Source organism: Anopheles arabiensis, chromosome 2, assembly GCF_016920715.1.
Source record: "Anopheles arabiensis isolate DONGOLA chromosome 2, AaraD3, whole genome shotgun sequence".
Classification (NCBI taxonomy): Eukaryota; Metazoa; Arthropoda; class Insecta; order Diptera; family Culicidae; genus Anopheles; species Anopheles arabiensis.
In genome coordinates, this window is record NC_053517.1 from 31,910,465 (window position 1) to 31,932,760 (window position 22,296).

At 45.1% G+C, this 22,296-nt stretch overlaps 3 protein-coding genes across 7 annotated transcripts; 2 read left to right on the forward strand and 1 right to left on the reverse strand.

Annotated features, from left to right (window-relative positions):
- Positions 1-4,190: 4,190 nt before the first annotated feature.
- Positions 4,191-17,663, forward strand: LOC120895467 (ras-like GTP-binding protein RhoL). Of its 5 annotated transcripts, none has more exons than XM_040298897.1 (5): positions 4,191-4,323; positions 6,965-7,484; positions 15,890-16,241; positions 16,350-16,467; positions 16,663-17,663. In XM_040298897.1, the coding sequence occupies exons 3-5, from the start codon at positions 15,972-15,974 to the stop codon at positions 16,866-16,868; spliced, it is 594 nt and encodes a 197-aa protein (XP_040154831.1). In that variant the 5' UTR covers positions 4,191-4,323; positions 6,965-7,484; positions 15,890-15,971; the 3' UTR covers positions 16,869-17,663. The 5 variants fall into 5 exon arrangements, with proteins under 5 accessions (XP_040154831.1, XP_040154829.1, XP_040154833.1 ...); XM_040298895.1 differs by having other exon boundaries at positions 4,191-4,312; XM_040298899.1 differs by lacking the exon at positions 4,191-4,323 and adding an exon at positions 6,138-6,246.
- Positions 17,664-17,857: 194 nt separating this feature from the next.
- On the forward strand, positions 17,858-19,259 carry LOC120896380 (replication factor C subunit 4). Its single transcript, XM_040300434.1, has 3 exons — positions 17,858-18,119; positions 18,187-19,054; positions 19,124-19,259. The coding sequence occupies exons 1-3, from the start codon at positions 17,995-17,997 to the stop codon at positions 19,214-19,216; spliced, it is 1,086 nt and encodes a 361-aa protein (XP_040156368.1). The 5' UTR covers positions 17,858-17,994; the 3' UTR covers positions 19,217-19,259.
- LOC120896381 (transcription initiation factor TFIID subunit 9) lies at positions 19,246-20,401 on the reverse strand. Its single transcript, XM_040300435.1, has 3 exons — positions 20,334-20,401; positions 20,086-20,245; positions 19,246-19,994 (listed from the first exon to the last, which is right to left on the reverse strand). Exons 1-3 carry the CDS (start codon positions 20,337-20,339, stop codon positions 19,354-19,356), a joined length of 807 nt encoding a protein of 268 aa, XP_040156369.1. The 5' UTR covers positions 20,340-20,401; the 3' UTR covers positions 19,246-19,353.
- Between the last annotated feature and the right edge of the window lie 1,895 nt (positions 20,402-22,296).

The following is a 22,296-nucleotide window of genomic DNA, read 5'->3' on the forward strand; positions in this document are numbered from 1 at the left end:
CCAACCGGCAAAGGAACAGGTCAAGTCCACGGATGCACAAGTGTATGAACGTGTGCGTTTGTATGCGAAATGTATGTGTGACTGGATGTGCTCTTCGACCTTTTGGCGGAGGTGCATTTGTGTGAGGTATATGGTTGACCGGTTACTAAGCATCCGGCGTCTGTTGGACGTCTGGCAGGTGCAATTGCATTGTGAAGAAGAATTGACGGTACTTTTTACATTTTACTCTCTTTTTTCAATACTTTCCTTTCCTACATTTGTATAGTAGCTGGAGGGTCTCTTTTACTGCGTTTGTTCTGTTTCTTATAGCTTAGTAGCTTAGTGGCTAAAATACTGTAGTAGTAATTGTAGTAAAATTGATCGTTCCTTTGAAATAATTAAAACTAAAATAACTCTTTCAGGCTGAGCAATGATGAAAGATAAAAAACTGTGACATTCCAGTTAAATTTATAATAATAAATTTTTATACATATTAATTTCATATATAAGTAAAGGCTATAGTTTATTGCTCAATTATTCTTCGTGATGGCAAGCAAAAGCGTATTAACAGGAGCAGAGTCCTTAAGCGGTCACACGAATGTAGGACTTTGTGAAGTGTTCTGAAGTTCAGAATTCTAAACTAGAGATGGATTGAAAATCAAATTTACTTGTGAGCGGGATCCCTTTTTTCGGAGCCCCATACGGCCGCTTAGTTTGCGTAGTGCTTAATCCGCCTCTGATCTTAAGGATCATACGTGAATTTACTAACAATAGTGAAAATCTAATGCAGAAGTAATACAAAAACATTGATAATCATGACAAAAATAATGAATTTTAACGGATGAGTTTTGGTTTGTATTTCAGCTAAATTCCATTATTATTCCAATTTTTGGAGTTTTTGCTGGAAGTTCAATATCATAATGACGGGTATGCTCATGACTCGATGCATACAGTATATAATTAGGTCGGCTTTTAAGCAGGATGAACCTGCCGGAACTATGACATCTCTGGAAGTTGCAGGTGAATTATTAAATTATTCTGCATATTACAGGGTTTCCCACGATTTATTGGTTGGTTCCCACACGATTTATTGGTGCGTTCCCACGATTTTTTGGTCATTTCCCATAATTTTTTGGTAGCAACCCACGATTTATTGGTCGGTTCCCAAATATTATTGGTCGGTTCCCAAATATTATTGGTCGTTTCCCAAATATTATTGGTCGGTTCCCAAATATAATATAATATAATACCGACCAATAATATTTGGGAAACGACCAATAATATTTGGGAACCGACCAATAATATTTGGGAACCGACCAATAAATCGTGGGTTGCTACCAAAAAATTATGGGAAATGACCAAAAAATCGTGGGAACGCACCAATAAATCGTGGGAACCAACCAATAAATCGTGGGAAACCCTGTATCATTTGTTTGAGAGCTACCTCGATTTCAAACGCTTGAACCTCGCCGTTTGATTACAATGTCATCACAAAATCTTATGCAACGCAGCTGAAGTTGGTGTAGTTTTCTTCTTTCCTAGCAAAACATAAACGGTTGTTCTTATTTAATGATACAGTTTATTTTTTGCCGCCCCGTTGGATGAGTCTTCTTTTCCAACTGCACCGATTAGCTCACCGGTACCTGGCACCTGGGGCAAAAATAGCAACAAAAAGAAAAAAAAACAGCAGTTTGCCCCGAAAAAAGCAGCCGACATCGCTAGTATCGCTGCAAGAGTGCTGAGGCGTGGAGCCATAAATCAAAATCAAAAGTCTGCCGATCGTCGATAACGAACTAGGTGCTGGTAGTACACTCTCTTTCTCTTGCCTCTTCAAAGTCCTACTCGACGCGACCGGCGGCCAAGAGATAGTAGATCGCTTTACTACACTAGCCAGCTTTAGTGCTTAATTCATGCAGCAAACTGATTAATGCTTTTGTAATTGTTCTAGCATTAGGAACCACTAGTTTAATTTGTTATAAAATTATGTACCATTTTTATACTAGCAAACCATAGAATACTTGTTCAAAGTGCTCTTTTAAATCGATAGAGCTACTATTCGTGTGATGTAAAAAAAAAACAACTCTTTGCTGGCTCGAATGCAGCTGGCTGTATTTCGGCTTAGCCCCGATAAGATAACTTTAAAATAAAACGAAAAAAATATATATTCCCCGTCAGTAAACAAGAGCAAAACAAGCGCCTCTAATCGTGCTCTTAGCCAGTGTGCTGAAATTAATTATCTTTTCAATCATATCTCGGACCCGATTTCACGAGTTTCTAGTCCTTCTCTCTTGCTCATGTTTTGGGCTGCATTTACTTGTATCTCGCTTCGCTGGAAATGCATCGTGGCAACGACTTACTTCACAATGTGAAACCACGCTTCACCATGTGAAATCAACTCCAAACTCTACTTCCCACCCATGCAGCGATACTCGTTCGATCTGCAAAAAATAAATAAAAAAACAGAGATACGGACTCCAATCGCTTCGCTCCGAGCGCTTTATCAGCAGCACACTAAGCGCTCTGGTTTCGACTAAGAGCTGCCGATAATCGTATCTGCAGCTAGGAGGGGGTTCAGTTTTCGGGCTATCACTTATTTAGCACAAAAACAGCACCGGTACAGGCATTCCCCCTTTTCGGACGGGTGGGATTAACAGTTGGATATGGACTTTGAGCAAATCTTCTTCTTTTTTCACAGATCGTGTATTTGTTGAATGTTGGCAAGGCAATCTGTTGCCTTCTGACTAATCTCTATTTCGTCAATTTATGGTGTTGCAGCATGAGCTGACGGATAAGACATTGTACAGAACCTGGAAGTGATTGATGCTCGGGGTCTAGAGAAAACATATCAGTAAAAGCAGATTCCAGAACATTCGCTTCCGTGCTGGTTGCCGTTCCAACCCAGCAAGAAAGTTATCAAAAACGCACTACATTTAGCCTGCTATTAAACCATAAATCTATCACCAAGTGGTAAATTACAGTGAGATTCGTTTAATTACGATATCGATCTTCGATTGCCAGCTATCGTGTGCCTGTTCGGGTAACTCGTTATCACCACGTTTTTGATTGATTAGTTTCGATCCTACTTACACCGTGCTGAAAATGGGCACGATACCAAAGCAAATAATGCACACTCATGTCGTACGTAATGCTAGCTTTCAAGTGCGATCGTTATCAACAGTAGATTAAACAGCAGGCAATAGATCGTATTGAGATGAACTTTTACTTGCACGCGAAATAGTTCACTAGTGGAAGCGATTATCTTTTACCCGCCTTCCCGATAATGTTTGTATCACGTGTGCTTTCACTCGCTCTGTCATCTACTGGACGGTCAATTAGAAAAGTGGATGACCCTAAGGAATGATTAGTGTGGGACGTTGGACAGTAGGGACAGAGCTAGTTAAACTTAGCATTGGTAGTAGTGCATGCATTACCTGGTCTAATTTTTGGATATTTTTGGTTGTTTTAAAATACTTAAGGCATAATTTGGCAAATTTAACATACTAACATGATAATGATAACATAATACAATACATTTAAAAGATGCATCATTTGTTCTGTAGCAATCAGAGCTCAGATTTCGAAATAGAATCAACGATTTATTTGAATGCTCAACTGCATCCATCGATAGAAAAGCTTAGATTGCTTGCACTACTGGCTCCTAGAGGGCGCTGCCAAGCATGCGTTCGACGGTACGGTGGCGGTATTGTTTGTGAAACTACTGTGTATTATTATCAAAACAGCGCCACAAAAAGAGTGGTTTATGTCATTTAAACAGTTCTGTAAGCCATATTTAATCTAAATTGTTGTTTATAAGCATCAACTAAGGCTTCTGAATAGAAAAAGCTACCGCTCAAGCTGTGTGGGGAGAATTCTAGGAATAGGGTTGAAGCCGTTACGTACGCAGCCAACTCAACCTCTACCGTAGCTTTAGGCCGCGCTCTAGCAGCTATCGAACAAGTCAGGAGACTCGAACAAACGTATAGAGCTACATGGAGGTGCAGGCATCTAGAATAAAAAAGACAGACATCGTTTTGAACCTGACTTAAATTATATGAAATATAAAAATTGTGTACAATTATGAGATGGTTCAAAAACTATTTTTAAAACAAAGGTTTGGTACAACAAGCTTCATAGACCGATGCCTAAGCTACCGTGCTGAGTGGTAGGGGTAGCAGCTCGGTATCGTGAAGATGATCATTCGCTTCGCAACCGGCAAGAGAACGACACGTCGATCGTGCTAAAGTGTGGTATTGGTGAACTGTTTGTGTACAATTCAAAGTTTTAGTTCAAAACATCTGTTGTTTTATTGTGTTGCAACACAACGCAAAGCAGGGTAAAAATAAAGTACCAGTTTTTTTCACGTGCAGTTTAAAAGTGTGCCAGGAATTGCTTTGGCGCGATTCAATAATACATTGTTACCTAAAACGATTCCACTAGGGAGTGAATCATTCGTGTAGTACCATGTTAAATTTACACCAAACGTTGTACGCTTTAAACTCGAAAAGTGTGACAAAAAACAAACAACACAGTTGTGAAGCAGTTGTCTTGCTACAAAGATCGAGAACCCGTATTCAAAACAACGCCGCAGTTCGCTGTTCGAGTGCGACGCATTATATGGCCGCGTGTCACAGTTTCGTTCATAACGAGTTCCAAACAACGGGGACAGAGTGGGAAAAGAAGGAAAAAACACCCTAAAAAAACAAAAAATAAACGATACCATAGTGAGCCAAAGGGGTTTGGTGGGCTTTGCCGTGTATTCGTGTGGACGACGACAACCTGTTGGCGCTGTTGGGGTTTTGTTTGTTGTCATCTTCGCAGCGCAAACCCCCCCCCCACCCGTGATGATCGTTGCGTGATCGTGATCTCTACACACAAATACACGCGAGACACGAGACGGCGGAAAAAAACGGGAAACCACCCTATCACGGGAATAGTGTGTTGAAGTTAATTTCCGAGCAGGTTATCGGTGTGTGGATTCGATCGCTGCAATATGGGGTGAAATTTCATCGTTATCAAAGTGTGTGTGTTTGTGTCTCTGGATCAGATTCGATTTCACTGCCGCAAGATCGCTCTCCGTCCCTTATGGCCCAGACGTTGGTAGACATTCTATTTCCGGTGTTCCAAAAGTTCAGCTTCAATTTATCGCACCACTCCCGCTTGAAGCCGCTGTTTTGCCCATATCTGGAGCGTATACACGCGAGCGATAGCAGGCAGTTGTGCGCGATGAGCGCAGACAACGCTTGTACGGGGGAATATCTTAAAATAACACAACCACGCGATTCCGACGCGCTTCTAATGGGGGGGGGGTAGTGCTCGTCTCTCGCACACCCCGAGACACACACACACACACACACAAGTGATCGTGGATCTATTTAAGTGGGTAGGGTTTTGGTGTTTAGTGGTGGCGACGGCGGACGCAGTTGGCGAATTCCATCCATTTCGGCAAACCGGGCAAGTTGGCAGCGGATGTGTCTGGCCCGGTTTGTTCCACTCTGAGTGTGTATGTGTGTGTGTGTGTGTTTGGACCTACTTCTGTGTAACAGAGGCTGTGTCCGGTTGGCTGTGAGGGTGGGCTGGTTGGTAGTGTCGATGATACGTGACGTGCATTCTCGTGATGCGGCGACTACGTCTTAGCACGCGCAGCCCCAGCGTCATTTGTGTGGTGCACGTTTAAGTGTGCCCTCCCCCGGGGGGATTGTGTGCTTTCTATTTAGGGATTCACTTGTATGGTAATGGACCCCCGAACCTTCCTTTCCCCCCCCCCCCCCCATTTCCCTCCATGTGAGCAGTGTGCAATTGTGACAGAAACATTCCCTTGCGCTCAGGTCATCATCCTACGAAAAACGGGCTGCTTGTAAAGTAACGTTGTGTATTAAAATTAAGATGTATTATTGCCAAACATCTATTGCTTCTAACACGAACATCATCCCATTACGGAGTGCCACATATTGCAAGCAAAGTTGTGTGGCCACTCCTCCTTCCCCTCTGGTCGTCCTCTCCAAAGGGTAAGATATTACCACCGAGTGTACCGATTATTAGTGTTTGTGAGCAAAATGCTCCAAACGCCTCCCTCCCCCCAAAAGGCTGCCGGATAACGTGCAGAGCGCAAAACGCAGGAGTACTCTCACTCTCTGCCCGTGCGTGTGTTCGCTCACAGAGATTCTCCCCACGCGTCGCGTTATCACACGACGGCGAGGCGCGCAATACAACACACACAGTCTGGCGTGTTGAACCGTCGCGTACGGTTTTCTGCGGCGTGCGTGCATAGTAATATACCCTTTTTCCGAGTGTTTCTGGTGTCTCGTGTGCAAAGTGGCGAGAATTTACAAAGTGTGTACAAACACAAGCGAACGAAGTGGAAACAAGAAAACAGTACAAAACATCCCATCAATCAGTCCAGCAAGAGTCAGGCCCAGGAGCTCAGGACTGGACGCATTGGACGCGGTGAACCAAAGCTCAAGGGGTTGGTAGTGGGAAAGAATGTTTGATAATAGAGGTCCCGAGCAAGGCATCGGGCGGAATAGACGTACGTCCGTGCTTATCAGTGTGCTATCGGGGGTGCCCACACATCATCATCACCACCAGCGGCGTAACAGTGCAGCTTGGTCGTTTGCATTGGTGCGCTGCACCCGCGGTAAAACGTCACATTTCCGGGAGGCTGATGTCGGGGTCTTCAACGTCAACGTCCCAAAAGACACGCGTAGAAAGTGATAACATCTCGTGCACCAATGCTGTGAAAAGGGTTAATGAATGCAGTCCCTTGTTGTGATTGTGTGATTGGGTGTGTGTGTGTTTGGAAGAAACAGTGGAGAAAGCTTCTTCCGGTGGCCGTAAGCCGGAAGCAAACCATCTGACCGTGTTCGTGCAACGAATTTGACAGTGTGAAATGTGATTTTGTGACTTTGGAGTTTGTTAGGGAAACTGTGGGTTGTTTTTTGGAGGCCTTCACCTTCTAATGATCCTCTTCCCCTTCTTTCCTTTTCAGTGTGCGTGTTGTGTGTGTGTGTGTTGTTAAGTGCGTTAGTACGAAGTGATATGATTACAGTGCAACGTGGCTGCCGTCCACTGCTCGGACCAACGGAAACGTACGCCAGCTTTGTGCCGTATCGGGCCATCGCGGCCATCACAGTGCAATTGTAAATGAGCACACAGCAACCACCACGTCGATGACATTTCCTAGCTACGATTGACATTTTTCAACGTGATTAAAAGCCTTCCTGCCCCTTCCACCCGGGTCCCTAATTGTCCTCCAGTGCGACCTGCTATCGCGGTGGCTCTCGCGCAAGCACACGATAAGATACGCGAATACGGTACGCAGGCCGTACGCTTGGGGAAGGTTTTTGCTGTTTGTTTGTCTGTCCGGTGTGGTTGGTTAGTGATTTTGTTCTGCAACTTAAAAATAACCTGCCAGCGAACGGTAAAGCTCTATCCCACACAGAGCAGTGACGAAGGGCTTTTGGAAGGGCCTAGCGAAGGGACCTGGAAGACTGCAGCTTGAACAAGAGGTGAGTTTTAGCTAATATAAACATGTAATTTTTTCTAGGTTCCGGGGATCCGGGACCAACGAATTGTCCGGGGTGGACTATCCGGGAAACCTTTCTAACGAAACCAACGTAAGGCTTGATGCCCCTTTTTCTACCGCTAACCGGGGACACACATCACTGCGCACCAGCGGTCCCTAATTGATAAAGTCACATGCACTGACACCCAAGCCAACAAATAGCACTACGCGTTTATCGTACCAGACATCCCGACGTTCTGAATGCCATGGAAATCGTCCATGGTGCACTCCTGTAAAGCCCAAAGCCTTCTTCTAGACGTTCCGTTCCGGGGTTTCTGGTTCGTGACACCAGTGGCAATTCTAACGATTCGTCAATGCACTTCAATTAATTGGAATCGTTAGAAGTCGGTTACGTTGAAAACAACACAATCTCGGTACAACGCATCATACGCCTCGGTACATCTCTTTGTCTTTGTGACCCTGAGCAACCCCTGCTGTTGGTATGGTGGTAAGCTGGCAAGCTTGGGAAATTCTATTGGGAATCCAATTCGTAGTCTCTTACATCCCCAATTCCAAGGAAAAACTCATTCAATATCACTGGCCGGATGCTGTGCAGTACTTGTGTTCCGAAGAAAAATACGGTTCAACACTTCAAAGGTGCAAAGTATTCTATCGACTACCTTTTTCCTAACACGAACCACCTTTCGTGCAACGCCATTTTTCTGCAGAATGGAAAGTGCGGAACTGCGAGTAGGTCGCGAGTGACTGGATCAACATTTTGTTCGGATTTAAATTACCGCTGCACCCGGGGAAATGAGTTGTTGGGCACCTCTGTGCGCATTTTTACGCGTAATTCATTTATTATTTAAATTGATTTTTCCCCACATTCCTGGACCGCCGCAACATACGTTTTACTTGCCATTTGCTGTGGCATTTACTAACAAAACGGTCTCATCAGAGCCATTTTTTGGTTCCATTTTGATAGAGCAAGCACAGTTTTTTGCTCGTTTTCATTCAGAAAGTATAATGATGATTTACTGCATCCACTCTCGGTATAAACCGTTTAAATGATCTCTCCTGTTTTCTGGTCTGCTCTCACATTGTGATGGATTTATAAAGTGCAGAAATGTGAAAAAAAGGAAACAAAATGGAAATATACCTTCCCGTGCGCGGTTGTTGTTATTAATGTGTATCCATTTTCGGGAGTGGTTCATGTGCGATGATCCGTACCAGGTCTAGCTCCCATTTGGATGGTGAAGGTCACCAAGAATGGAAGACTGGAAGAGGATGGAACTGCGCTAGAACCACTGCTCAGGTATGCAAAATCACGGTTTGTTTACCAATCCCGCCCCCCTCCCCCCAAAATCGATCGCTTCCATTGAGAACTGTGTTTGGACTGTGGGGCTACCAAAATGAAATAAAAAATAATAATAATTCACACAACAACCTCTCACGCTTTCGTACACGAGCGCGTTTGAACGAACAATAGACAATGAATCGAAAAACGATTTGGTGACGGTGCCCGAACACACCCGATGGGTGGTGTGCTATTGAATTTTGAAGCATATACAATCATCCCCATTTACGCTCCGTCTGCCTCGAAGATGGTGTGCAATTGAATAAGCCGTGTGAAATAAAAACACAAAAGTACATAAAAGAATCCAAAGCAAGACGATGAGCCATCGTTTGGAGGCCCGTCCCGGGGGGAAAAAACATTTCGGAAGTTTGCTATACGGTTGTTCGTCACTCGTTTGGGGCATCTTTGACAGATTTTGTCTCTAATGCAAGCTCTAATGCCACATGTTGAAGCTATCCCCTGGTTCCTTTCTTGTGTGTGTGCAATAGGGTTTTGCTGATTGATTCTTCTAGTCAATTTATCGGGCATTTCCGGCTGCGGTAGGATCGCCGGAAGTGATATCATTCATACACTGCAACACTCCAGAATGTGGGCTTTTGCTTTCGCCCCAAACGAATTTAAAAGTCCAAACCATTGGAATTAAGGCAGAGGGGCTGGAAGTTCTAACCCAGTGCAACAGTGATGGAGGGAGTCTGTTACGCATACGGAACGCAGCGTGCGACGACCTAGTGAATGAATGAAGAAGCCCTACGCTATCACGATACCACGCAGGCAACCTGTGGCCAGCATTCGAGCATGCTTTTCCAATGTTGGATCATGTTGCGCTTGATGCGTTCCGGTGAATGCCGGCCAGTGACTCATCAGCCCCGTGACCGTGACCAATCTTAAGCGCGTGCGTTTTAAAACACCTTCTGCGCTCTCCCAACAGCCGCCACAGCGGTGTCGGTAGGGGTGTTTGATTTCTGACGCATCGCAAACTCTCAGCCCCATGCGCTGTGTCGGTTTGGGGCGGCTGAGTAATACCTTGCGTACATGTGCGTCTGATATCTTGAAATTGTACCACGAAAGGGTACTGCTTGGCTGGGGGTGTAATACTGAATCGAGGATTCCACCACGCGCTTAAGTAAACACATCGGTAGTTGGTACACTGCCGGTGTTTATGTGTGTCGATAGCTAGCGAACGACTAGCGATTTTGTTTACTTAGCTATATTGATGGTTGAATCTTGTTTGGTGAAGTTCCTGATTTACGTTCTGCTGATGCTATCCTAATGAAGAAAATGGCAAGAGCACAACACAGTGAGTGGTAATCTAGTTTGGTCTGATATCCAACTCTTACATTCTTCTAAATATACCATCAACAGGTGACAGCCGGAATCAAAATGATATTTATACTGGAGTATACCAAACGAAAGAGAATTGCACACCACAAATCTTCAATCTTAGTATTATGATTCAGAAAATGTTGCAAATAGTTAAGGATTAGTATAATTTTTTTATAGCTATAAGCTATATACTTTTGTATGTATTTCGGGAGATATCTACAAGAAACAATGTTTCCTTTTCACTTGATTACTAAAAAGGAACTAGTGGATCGTTAGCCTGAAGTAATATTAAATCTGTTTCATTTTAATACATATTCTTAATATATATTAGAAATTCTGACGAATATTATATTTATCATTGCATCTTTGTGATATCTGTTGAATCGAGGCCATCCAAAGAAAAGCGGCTAGATATGCAGTAAGACTCTTACCATGGCGGCAGGGCGATGTGTTACCGTCATACCATTCCCGGTGTCTGCTTTTAGGGATTCAGCCGTTGAACAAGCGCCGAGAGATAGCTAAATGCCTTTTTATATCCTATATCCTAAATGCCAGTCTGATCCTATGTCAGCTATGTGTCGAACTTTCATAAATAACTACGATTTATTTGATTTCAACATACCACAGAAAGTTTTTAGAAATAGACTCAGGACACAACTTACGTAATAATCAAAATTTCAAAATACATTTTCTATTCTTGTGCACCAGTTCTCCCCCATCGATTTATGTACCTTACATAGTCTATAAGCACTAATTTAAGTACATTCATGTAGGATCTTTAAGATCCCGATAAACATATTAACCATATTAAACATACCTTTTATTGTCTCGAGAAAGTTTGTCAACATATTTAAGCGAAGTAAAACAGAAAAGATTGTCCTGTTTGTCTGCACTCAAGTTAAGTCCTCTAGACATAGCGCATGTTATTATGATCCCTTAGGTTTAATGATTTAATGACAGGTTGACTTCTAAGCTTCTATACTCTTGTATCTTGTTACTCTTGAAAACCTGCATAAGGATGTTGATAAAAGCATTAGCTCAGCTTCAAAATTCCCTTTTCTTTTTTGGTTTGATGTTTTAATTCTGCCTTGAAACCCGTGTGTTTACAATCCCCATGAATGCTTCAACCACCTGTCCAAAGGCACAAACGATGCATTATGATGTGTTTAGCTTAACCGTACCTTCCACACCGTCGCTCGTCGTAAAATGAATTTCATGCAACTATCAAAACAGCGTCTTTAAACTTTTAAGAGGACCTTCAAAAACATTGCCGAATCAAATATTGAAAAACTCTCCCCTTTAAACAACAGCTCATTTTACAAACCGAAACATGCAAAGCCAAATGCGCAAAAGTACTTCATGCTTCAAAATTTGACGAAAAGTTTTACTGCCCCAGCAGCAGCATGTTGGAGTGCCGGCAGTGGGTGGTAGTGCCAGATAATTGGATCTCATCTAAAAACATGGTACAGGTCATGTAAACACAGCACAGTACATCGTACCCCCCATTGCACTGCCAGCACATATGTAAGCTCAATTTTCGTCGCTACTTTTCCAATTCGGCCGTATTGTTTACGTTATGTTATGCTTTGCCTGGTAAAATATTCATGCTCAGACAGCACCATGGATTCCGCTGACCTTGACACCCGGGGTACGTTTGGCAGTTTTATGTTGGTTGGTAGCCTCCGAGATTGGTAGTCAGCTTCATTATGTATTTCTACCCCCGTGTTTGCCTCTTACAGATGCGATACGGTTCGTTGCGTTTGTACAAATTTAATAAACCCATGCCCATAAAACCACCAACACGTGGTGATGATACTTTCTTCCGGTTCCTTGCACACACTTTCGCTTTGTACACCTCTTCCCTCCATTCTGTGCACCACTGACCCGATTATCGCTTTGCGCGCACCTTACGCCGTGAGTCGCTTGTGCGTACCGGCGAATTTTGCCGGCGTCCGCGCTCAATTGCTTCTCAAAGTTCAATAGTACCGCCGTTAAGATGGACCACTGTGTTCGGGCTGTGCTGGTAATCATCCCCCAAATAGACTTCCAACCAGCTGGGGAATGTTAAGTTGTGCGTGGTCATCCACACTGGGCGGGAGTGTAGGGTTGCTCCCGGGCATCGTCTCAATTTACATCCATTAATCTTTGCTCCCGAAGCCAAACCGACATGGAAGGGGCGAAAAGGACGTGGCCATTTGTATTGGATTTTCGGTGCTCTTTTGCCTGCCTCGGTTTCGAATGCATTCGTCTTCCGTAGCGTAGTGTCGGGGCTCTGGCGAGTTTGATGTGCGTGTGATGTGGCGTGGTAGTGTGGTGAGGTTGATAAAATTAATTTACCTCAATTAACAACGCTGCCACCAACACGCTGCAAAGGAGACAGAGAGAGATAAAGACAAAGTATGTGTCTGCGTGTAAGAAAGTTGTTTGACGCGGGAAGCTGCACTGGTGAAGATGATGTTAGCTCGTTTCGTGTCAACGTTGGTAGCGGATGCAAATAAAAACGCCTGTGACAGTTAAACAGAGCGGGACCGTCGACCGAACCGACGGACGTCATCTGTGGTGGAAGATGGTAGTAGGCATCTGGTGCAGCGCTTTTCTTGTTCAAACTACCTTCCATCACCAGGTGGAACAGAAACCAACTGCAACACAACGGGGCAGCATATAGCAAGCTGCTTAGAACTGGCAAGCTTTACGCAGATAGCGCGTAAATATTGTTGTCGCGCAAGGTGCAAATTGTGTCTCGGTGGCAGCGAAGCGGTGTGGCGAACGAGGGCGACATTGGCACAGGGATTGGTTATCGTGATGTTACTAGTGTAAGTATGTGACGATGTGTACTGATAAGACGTAGGACAACACTTTGCCGCGTTGGTGTGAAGGCGTGCTCAAGTGCGAAGCTCAGAACGAGGGCCTGGGGCCAGTAAGGGGAATCGATGGTTTAAAAATAAAACATTTTTAGTGATGTAATGTTTAGTTTGGTATGAATTAGGATACATTATCTACAATATATCCTATTTCACCAAAACTTCTATTGCTTTGCTAAATAAAGAATATTAGTGTTTTCCTCCTTCTCGCGAGGAAAAATAGCCATCATTTCGTGTGCCATTTCGCCACAATCCCCGAAACGAGCCTACGCCAATGACGCGGCTAATTGGGAATTTACGTCCCACAAGGGATATTCTTACACAAGGGCCGTATCGGGGCGTTCGCTGAATAATTAAACCCGCCACCTGGAGCCTTCCTCTCGGGGCCGGGGAGCAGTTCTGCACCTGAGATGAGTAATAACCGTGTAACCGTGTACGTGTGTGTGTGTGTGTGTTAGAGACACTAACTAGCACGTACTATGGATGATACAGAAAAGGTTCAGTGTGGGCTGATTGAAAAGATAAAGCTCGTGGGAAATGGTTGGAAAAAGTGAAAAGGTAAAATTAAGCAGAATATTTCTAATTAAATTTCAGGTTCATTGTTACTAAAAGTGCACCTTTTGGTAATTCTCTATTATAAATTATTTAAAAATTGATGAAATATATGTATGTATCCTTATGTATGTTTGTCCATTGCGAGAGGATGTTTCCCAAGCAATCCCAAAGTTCCTCGAAAGAAAACTCGATCCTACCGAGCTATCTCTGCATCTAACAAACCCAGAAATTGTTTTTTTATATATTTTCTTACAATCCTATTCCCCCCACTTGCAGCACTTCCGAGGCAGGATGATAAATATTGCATACGCCTTGTTGACTAGACCGTAAGGAATGTGTTCCCCTGGGTGTGCATGAACCAGCCTCCAGCCTCAGGTTCTGGAAGGTTAGCTGGTGCTGTGCCGATACGTTATGGGAGAGATTCTTTTTGAGCTGTTGAACAGCAGCAAACAAGGAGGAAAATACAACATAAAAAAAACTACTCTAGCCTGATGCTTGATATGAAAATTCTTCCACCACACGTTGCGGAATGATGTTTTGCTATCGACCAGCACACACACACACACACATGGTGATTCGCGGGAAAGCGTACTATAGTTCCGGCTTCTCCAGACGAACGAACGAATGAAGCACCCTTAATCTCATGGACGTAATATGGAGCAAACAAGTCGTGGAACTTCAATGCCCATTGCCAGATGTATATTGCTGTTTCACAGCTAACATCACACAGCAATTGTATGTGTGTGTGTGTTTGTTCCTCTTTTATTTGACACCATCTTCTGGGTAGATTTAAAATTGAGAAATTTAAAACTGTACCGAGTTGCGATGTAAAATGCCCTTCATCGCCAGCTGGATCTTGTTTGATCGCTTTGGTCCAGTTTCTTTGGTCACATTGCCGAATGGTGCCTGTATAGCTTCCAGCAAGGAATGAATTGCTCTAACAGTAAAAAAATAGATCAAACGTATTTAAACAAACAATTTCAAAAATTTTGCTGAATAAAAAGCACATTCAATTTCGATAATGCAGATGGCGTGCCGATGCTAAATTCATGCAAACTACAAACCGCCACACAATTTAGTTACGACGAAAACTACTACTCCGTACCAAGCCTTTGTGTGTGTGGCAGGAAAAACTCCTGCAAAAGCTCACCATCAGCTTACCACCGAGCCGTTGTGACCAGGGGGTAGTAAGGGTTAAATCCTTGCGGGATTGGTTCAACCCATTTAGCCCATAAGCTATTTAATTAGGAAAGTTGAAAAGGTGTGTTCGACCGGAACCTGGAACTGGGAAATTCTGTGCTGAATTTTTAGCTTAGCTCCGATTGAAATTATGCAATGGGAAAACATTTAAGCAGCAACTGTTAATAGAAAGCTGGAAAATACGCCCAAACAGTGTTTGTACTGCATTTCCCTCCCGAAGTGTTCGTGAGGAAAGCGTTAGCGCCATTCCATTCCATCTCGCATCGGTCCACTAATGAGCGTTTTCGGTGGGATTTACTTGCACCCGCCTGGCATTGGTTAGAAAATGCATTCAACTGTCCCAAAAACTTTCCCATCGTTTTTCGCTTTCTTTAATTTAACTTCCAGTTTTCTTCCAATTTGTCACGCCATTTTGCGTCCTGTGTGCAGTACCGTCCGCTTGGATGAAACCATCCCAGCTCTGCCCCGGTACGGCTCATTTCCTTCCGATTGCCATTTTGCTACCGTTTTGGCATTGGCACTTTCCTCTCTCTCTCTCTCTCTCTCTCTGATCTACTAAGGGTGGGTTTTTCCTCCTCCTCTCCCTGGTGGGGTGCTGAGCAGCGATTAGCACCTTTTGTGTACCAGCTTGTGTAAACAAAATCATCGCCACCCCGCCGATACGATCATTTCCACCGAAGCGTTACGCGCTGTTGCTCACCCAACATGCTGCTGCTACTACTGCCCGAAGCGAAAATCCTCTTCAAGATCACACTTTGTAGCCCTCGGCACTACACAAACCCTGCTGTTGTTCGCCCTGTTCGCAGCGTCATATCCGGGTGACACAAATGCACATGTGTCGGGGTCGGTGCTGCATTTGGCAGGGAAATGAAAACTTTCTCATTGGCACGATAAACTGCGATCGGCAAATAACGCCACAAACGGTGACGGGAGGAGGGTGCTGTGGGGGTTTGTTTTTATAGCTCCTCTCACGGGGGCTTGGAAAGGCCTCTTACGGAAGTGTATCTCGGCCGGTGCTGGGCTAGAAACAGCTACCGTTAGCACGCGTGCCGTCGGTTAAGCTGGAAGGTTAAGCTTAAAAGCTTAATGTGTTATTTCATTTCTCCTTTCCAGACGGACAGAATCAGAGGACAGACAGCGTCGCCCTGCGGCGATACCCAGACGATATTAGTGGAGTTAATAGTGCCACACAGCTATGACGATCACTGGTACGAGTAATGGTGGTGGTGGCGGCGGCGGTGGAATGCGGCCCCTGAAGGTAACGACGGTCGGCGACGGTATGGTCGGGAAGACCTGCATGCTCATCACCTACACGCAGAACGAGTTCCCGAGCGAGTACGTCCCGACCGTGTTCGACAATCACGCGTGCAACATTGTGGTGGACGGGGCCGATTACGCGCTAACGCTGTGGGACACGGCCGGCCAGGAAGATTACGAACGGTTGCGACCGCTCAGCTATCCAAACGTAAGTTAGCCGGCTAAAGCGGGGCCCTCCCAAGCGGGTTTGGGTTTGCCCCTAAAACCTTCCCTTTTAACCATGCTTTCTTGCTTCGTCCGGCGCACTATTTTCCAGACCGACTGTTTCCTCATCTGCTACTCCATATCGAACCGCACATCTTTCGATAACGTGCTGTCCAAGTGGTACCCGGAGATAAGACATTTTGCACCCTCCGTACCGATCGTGCTTGTCGGTAAGTGTGTGTTTGCGTGTTTGTGTGGTTGATGTCGTAGTGTGTTTGTGTGTACCTTTTACTCACTTTGTGCTATTTCTATTTCTTCCTCAATCCGTGCCCACGTCGTGACCTGCGTTTGGTGATAACGCCCGCGTTCGCTGTCTGCGGTTACCTTCAAACGACACCTGGACTGAACCCACCACCATCCGCCAGGCACCAAGAGCGATCTGCGTGTGCCCGGGTCGGAGAAGTTCGTCACCACGGCGGAGGGCAAGAAGCTGAAGCACAAAATCAAAGCCTACGCGCTGGTGGAATGTTCCGCGAAGCGGAAGCTCAACCTTGCCGAGGTGTTTGACGAGGCGGTGCGCGCTGTCGAGAAGAAACCACACGCCGGACCGCGGATGTGTACGATACTATAGCTTTGGCGTGGAGAAAAGCTGCAAACGCTTCAGCGGAAAACAGTCTACTCTAGGCACGGCACAACCCAGGGATGACGGGGGAAGGTCTTTTTAGAGGTTGTAGATTGATGGATTGTGTAAACCTGGTACTCACGATGCGCACTACTACTACTACTACTACTACGAGGGGAACTCGTTCGAACTTTAGACGACTATTTAGGGCTAATTAAATTTTAACTGTGCCGCCACACGGGAAATTCCTGCAACAGTATTGGAATGTAGTAAATTTTAGTACGAAATTTTTGTGGGGCTGATGTATTGTGGTGATGAGATTCTGATCAACGGTTCAAGGATGCAGACCGGTTTGCCATAAACCCAAGATCGAAAGTATCGAAATGAGGATAAATTCGCAACGCAAAAGTTAGATTTGCTGATAGATAGATTATTTCCCTTTCTACACTGTCCAAAAAGTGTGGCCAAAAGAAGACTTCCCTGATAATGCAGTCAATGGCGGTGAGAGAGGTGAAGATTGATAAACACCTGAAGCGATAGTGGGCTGGGGCTACTAAAGAAGGGGCATGTTGGCGCGTAGATAGCACAGGAACAAGAATTGTTAAAAGAGTATTTATAGTGATAGAGAAGGGGAAGGAAAGATTGGTACGCGCGTTGAAAGCGGAAATGGAAAACTGAAAGGGTGTAAGAAAACGACGGTAGGGTAGCGGCATTTGCCACGAACTGCTCCTGCACTCCTGTACTGTGTGCTTGTTTTATATATACTTGTTAAATAAACTAGTCATTTTAAGCCTATTAGAAGGATACTGCGTGGTATTTTGTTGCGTGTTTCAGTACGCTTTTCTGTGTACAACAACGGTAAGTTTAAATTGAAGCTGTTTTTGTAACGTATTTTTTAAATCCCATGAGCACATTCCACTGTGTGCGCAAATTTCTCTGTGAAACCTTACAACAGTACAACGTAGAACGCTACAAATGTCGCGCGACAACGGCAAACGTCAACAAATGTGCCGCGCAAATTCGGTTCCAGATCGCGCTGTTGCAAACAAACTCAAGTCGTGTGTACATTATTCTCATTTGTTTGTCTTAATTTTGTTAAACCTCGTGTTTCCTGGTTCATTCTTACAACACAAAGATGCAAGCATTCCTGAAAACTGGTCGCACAACGGGCGAGAGCTCGGCAGCCGGCCCCGGCGGCGATAGCGGCACAACAACAGCAACCAAGCGGCCAAAGCACAGCGTACCATGGGTCGAAAAATAGTAAGCATACAGTGTGGCCCTTCCCATCGGTTTGCTGTCTCTACCGTGCTCGTTTGCTTTCTTTTAGCCGGCCGAAAAGCGTCGACGATGTGGTGGAACAAGCGGAAGTGGTTGCCGTGTTACGCGAAAGCCTTTCCACCACCGATCTGCCGAATCTGCTGCTGTACGGACCACCCGGCACCGGTAAAACCAGCACAATCCTTGCAGCGGCGAGACAGCTGTTCGGCGACATGTTCAAGGAGCGCATTCTCGAGCTGAATGCGTCGGACGACCGTGGCATTGCGGTCATTCGCAACAAGGTGAAAACGTTCGCCCAGCTGACGGCGAGCGGGACACGGACGGACGGTAAGCCCTGTCCACCGTTCAAAATCGTCATCCTGGATGAGGCCGACGCGATGACGCACGCAGCGCAGGCCGCCCTGCGCCGCACGATGGAGAAGGAAACGAAAACGACACGGTTCTGTCTGGTGTGCAACTACGTGTCGCGCATTATCGAACCGATCACATCGCGCTGTACCAAGTTTCGCTTCAAACCGCTGGGGGAGGAGAAGATCATCGAGCGGCTGCGTTACATCTGCGACCAGGAGGGCGTTACTGTGGACGATGGCGTTTACAAGGACATTGTGGACATTTCCGGCGGCGATTTGCGGCGAGCGATTACCACGCTGCAATCCTGCCACCGGTTGAAAGGTGCCCAGGCGCGCATCGAAAGGCAGGACATACTGGAGATGTCCGGCGTGGTGCCGGAACGCTATCTGGAGGAATTTATCTCGGTGTGCAAAAGCTCCAACTACAGCAAGCTGGAGGAGTATGTACAAAACCTGTCGTACGATGCGTACAGCGTGGGCCAGCTGTTTGAGCAGCTGACGGAGTACATTGTGTACAATGACGGTCTTACGGAAAAGCAAAAGGCAGTGATCTGTGACAAGCTTGGTGTAAGTATGGAGACTGTGTAATGAGTGAATGGACCGGTGTTAGTAAAACTTTATTACTCTCTCTTGCAGGAATGTTGCTTCCGATTACATGGCGGAGGGTCGGAATATATTCAAATCATGGATTTAGGGTGCGTTACCATTCAGGCTCTCAAAGATCAGTGAACCACGGCTGCGTCAATAAACAATGAATGCTCTTTTGTACCTCACATTGCATCCTGCATTTTCTTTCCCATCATTTAGGTGTCGCGGTCGGTTTTTTGTCCATAAATGCTACGTTTTCCATAGGTGTATTTGCTACATTACTCCACTACTTCAAAGTCATCCTCCTCCCGCTTACGCTTGTTGCCTCCGTTGGCTGCCTCGCCGAACTGATCGTCCGTTTCCATCTTAATCTCGACCGCTCCCGCTGTACCGGCGTTGCCCACTGCCGCCGCTCCATTGCTGCCCATGGCCGTGACCGACGTCTTGACCGGTTTGGCTGCCGCAGCCGCAGGTGTCGTCTTCGGAGCCGTACTAAACTTGAACACCGGTTTCGGAATGCTAACCACCTGCGTTTTCGGTGTCGACTGCACGGATGGGCGCTTGACGCCACCGTCCGCACCGCCGGCCGCTCCTTTACCCGACTTGAGCGACGACCGTCCCTCCAGGGCGGATTTGCTCATGCGCTTCGGTTGCTGTGCCGCACGCAGCTTGTAGTTGCACGCCGAAAGGCAGTAGCGGTCCGGCGGCAGGCGTAATCCACAGTGCGTCTTTATCAGCGGCAGCGGTGTGGCGTTGCGGACGCGTGAAATCTCCAGCAGTACGTCACGGGGCGGCGGCCGGGTAAACGCTTTGTCGAGAATCATTTGCGTGGCCAGCTTCACATCGTCCAGCTCGATCACCTTCTTGCGCGCATGGTTGGCGTATATTTTGGCGTCGTCCAGAATGCACGTTACGTATCCTACACCAAATGAAAAAAAATACAAAATAGAGTTAGTTTCCCCATTATTTACAATGGTAAGGCATGCAGAAACGAGACCGATTGCACGTACGGTAGGTAAATTCCAGGAGCTGGTTAATGACCCGCGGCTCGTAGTCGGTCGCACCAAGCTCCTTCAAGATCGACATCACCACCTGAGCATCTTTCGGGATGTGCTTCACCTGGTTAACTATCTTCACCTTCTCCCCCTTCTCTCGGTCGGTACTTTGAAGCTGAGCAGATGTAAAACAAAACGAACGAAAAATATCGTCATTATATCAATTAAAACACTAAATAATTGTAACAAACAATTCTACTCACATCCATTGCGGCTCCAATTCCCGAAAAGTGTATGAAAACAATCAACAACACAATTGCTCGAGCTGTCAAGCTAAGGCGGTGCTCTAGCAGTAATCGAACACGACATCCGACACGAACAAACCCAAGGTGTATGGATATTAGGAGGTGAAGTGCTTCAGAGCAAATTGACATTTCACGACTTGACATAACAATACTGGGTGCTCCGGTATTAAAATCGGGGAGGGCTGGAGGGGGTATAGAAAATTGTATGCGATTTGACATAACAATACTCAATGATGGCGCCCGGAAAACGCGCTAACAATTCACCTCCTTAATAAAGACACCTTGGAACAAACCCATATAATCATATGGAGGTGCACTGTCAGACACAAACAAACAAACAAGACAAACGTCGAGTCGAACATGTCAGTTGATTCTGTCTGTGATGTTCGATACCCACCTGTGCTGTGAGTACCTTGGCTGTCAAACGCTTCACAGCTACAGTAGATAGAATTCAATTCGGGACATTTTTAAGTTTGTTTGCGTAGTTTGTCTCTTTTTCTTCTTAAAATTGCGTGCAAAATATTTAAAATAGCTATCAATAATTATTGTTAAACTTTTCAATCAATTATAACATCAAATATAAAGGATTGAAACGTATTAAACTATTGTGTGTACATAATCCATGTGTATGCACTGTATGTGTTTTGGCATGGACGTTTGTTTACATTTTTCAATATTAAATTTGAATGATTTCTATATTATTATAGATGTGAATAACTAGTAAATTATGAGTTGAATCTTCCCCCTGTAGGTGGATATTCATTTAAACAATGAAAATGCTTCATTTTCGAGACGAAAAGAAAGGCGTATTGCAGTGCATCATGACAGGTCTATAAGACATCGAACAGCTGACAGAGCACCTATCGAACAGAGTCGTGTTTGTTTGTCTCGTTCGATTGGTCCCAGAGCGCCGCCTAAACAATACATGACAAGATACATGTAAGTGAGGTGTGCCAATATGGTAATCGTGGGAATTGAAATATTTCAGGCAGCCTTATTTGAATGTTCCGTTAAATGGATTTTTTCATTTCCATTTCATGTTTTTGTTTCAAAATTCAAACGCACTTCTCAAATTTTGTACCAAGATGTAAATAAATGAACGGGGAGAGTTAAAGAAAGATCAACAACTAATGCAAGGACACAAACAGTGTTTTGAAAACATAATTTGTACATTTTGCGAGAAAAATAAAACGAGAAAAATACTACAACTTATGAAATTGTTTTAGAACATTACGCTGATATGGAACGTAACCGTTGCAATAATTGAGACTCTACAGCAAAACTGATGTGCATGCAGACAGGTATCGAATGGCGGTAAAACAAATTAACGAAAGGCACGAAACAAATAATCGGCTACCAACTCCTAAGCGCATTATCATGCCTTCAGAACTCGCGAGACAATCTTCTTTCTGCTTAATACCTGAATGAGGAAGCATCAGTGTGTAAGCGATCCTTTCTTGGCGGAAAGTTTACGAACCCTATAAAATCTGCAACAGGTTGTTGACACCGTGCTGTTTACCTAGACCGGCTGTTTACCTGTCGCAGGCTAAGAACACAGCAAGACGATGCCATTAGAAGCTAAACACAGGAGGTGAATTTCTTCGGAGCTGCTGCGACCCTTGCCCCTTGATGAAATGTATTGCCACTTGGACAAATACGTTTGGAAGACATCACGAGAGAGAGAGATAGAGAGAGCGTGCGAGACTGTGAGCTAAACGCGACACACCCAGAGGAACAGGTCGTGATAATAAATGAGAAAGAGAGGAAAAAAAGCTAAAAACCGGTCGAGCAAAAGCGAAGATCCACGAGATTATAGCCACCAGACAACAACAAAAAATCCTCACCCGAACTCTATTTATTTCGTTTTGTCGCGACGTGCAGCATCATTCCGAACGGTGCGATCGAAACGGATCGGTCGCAG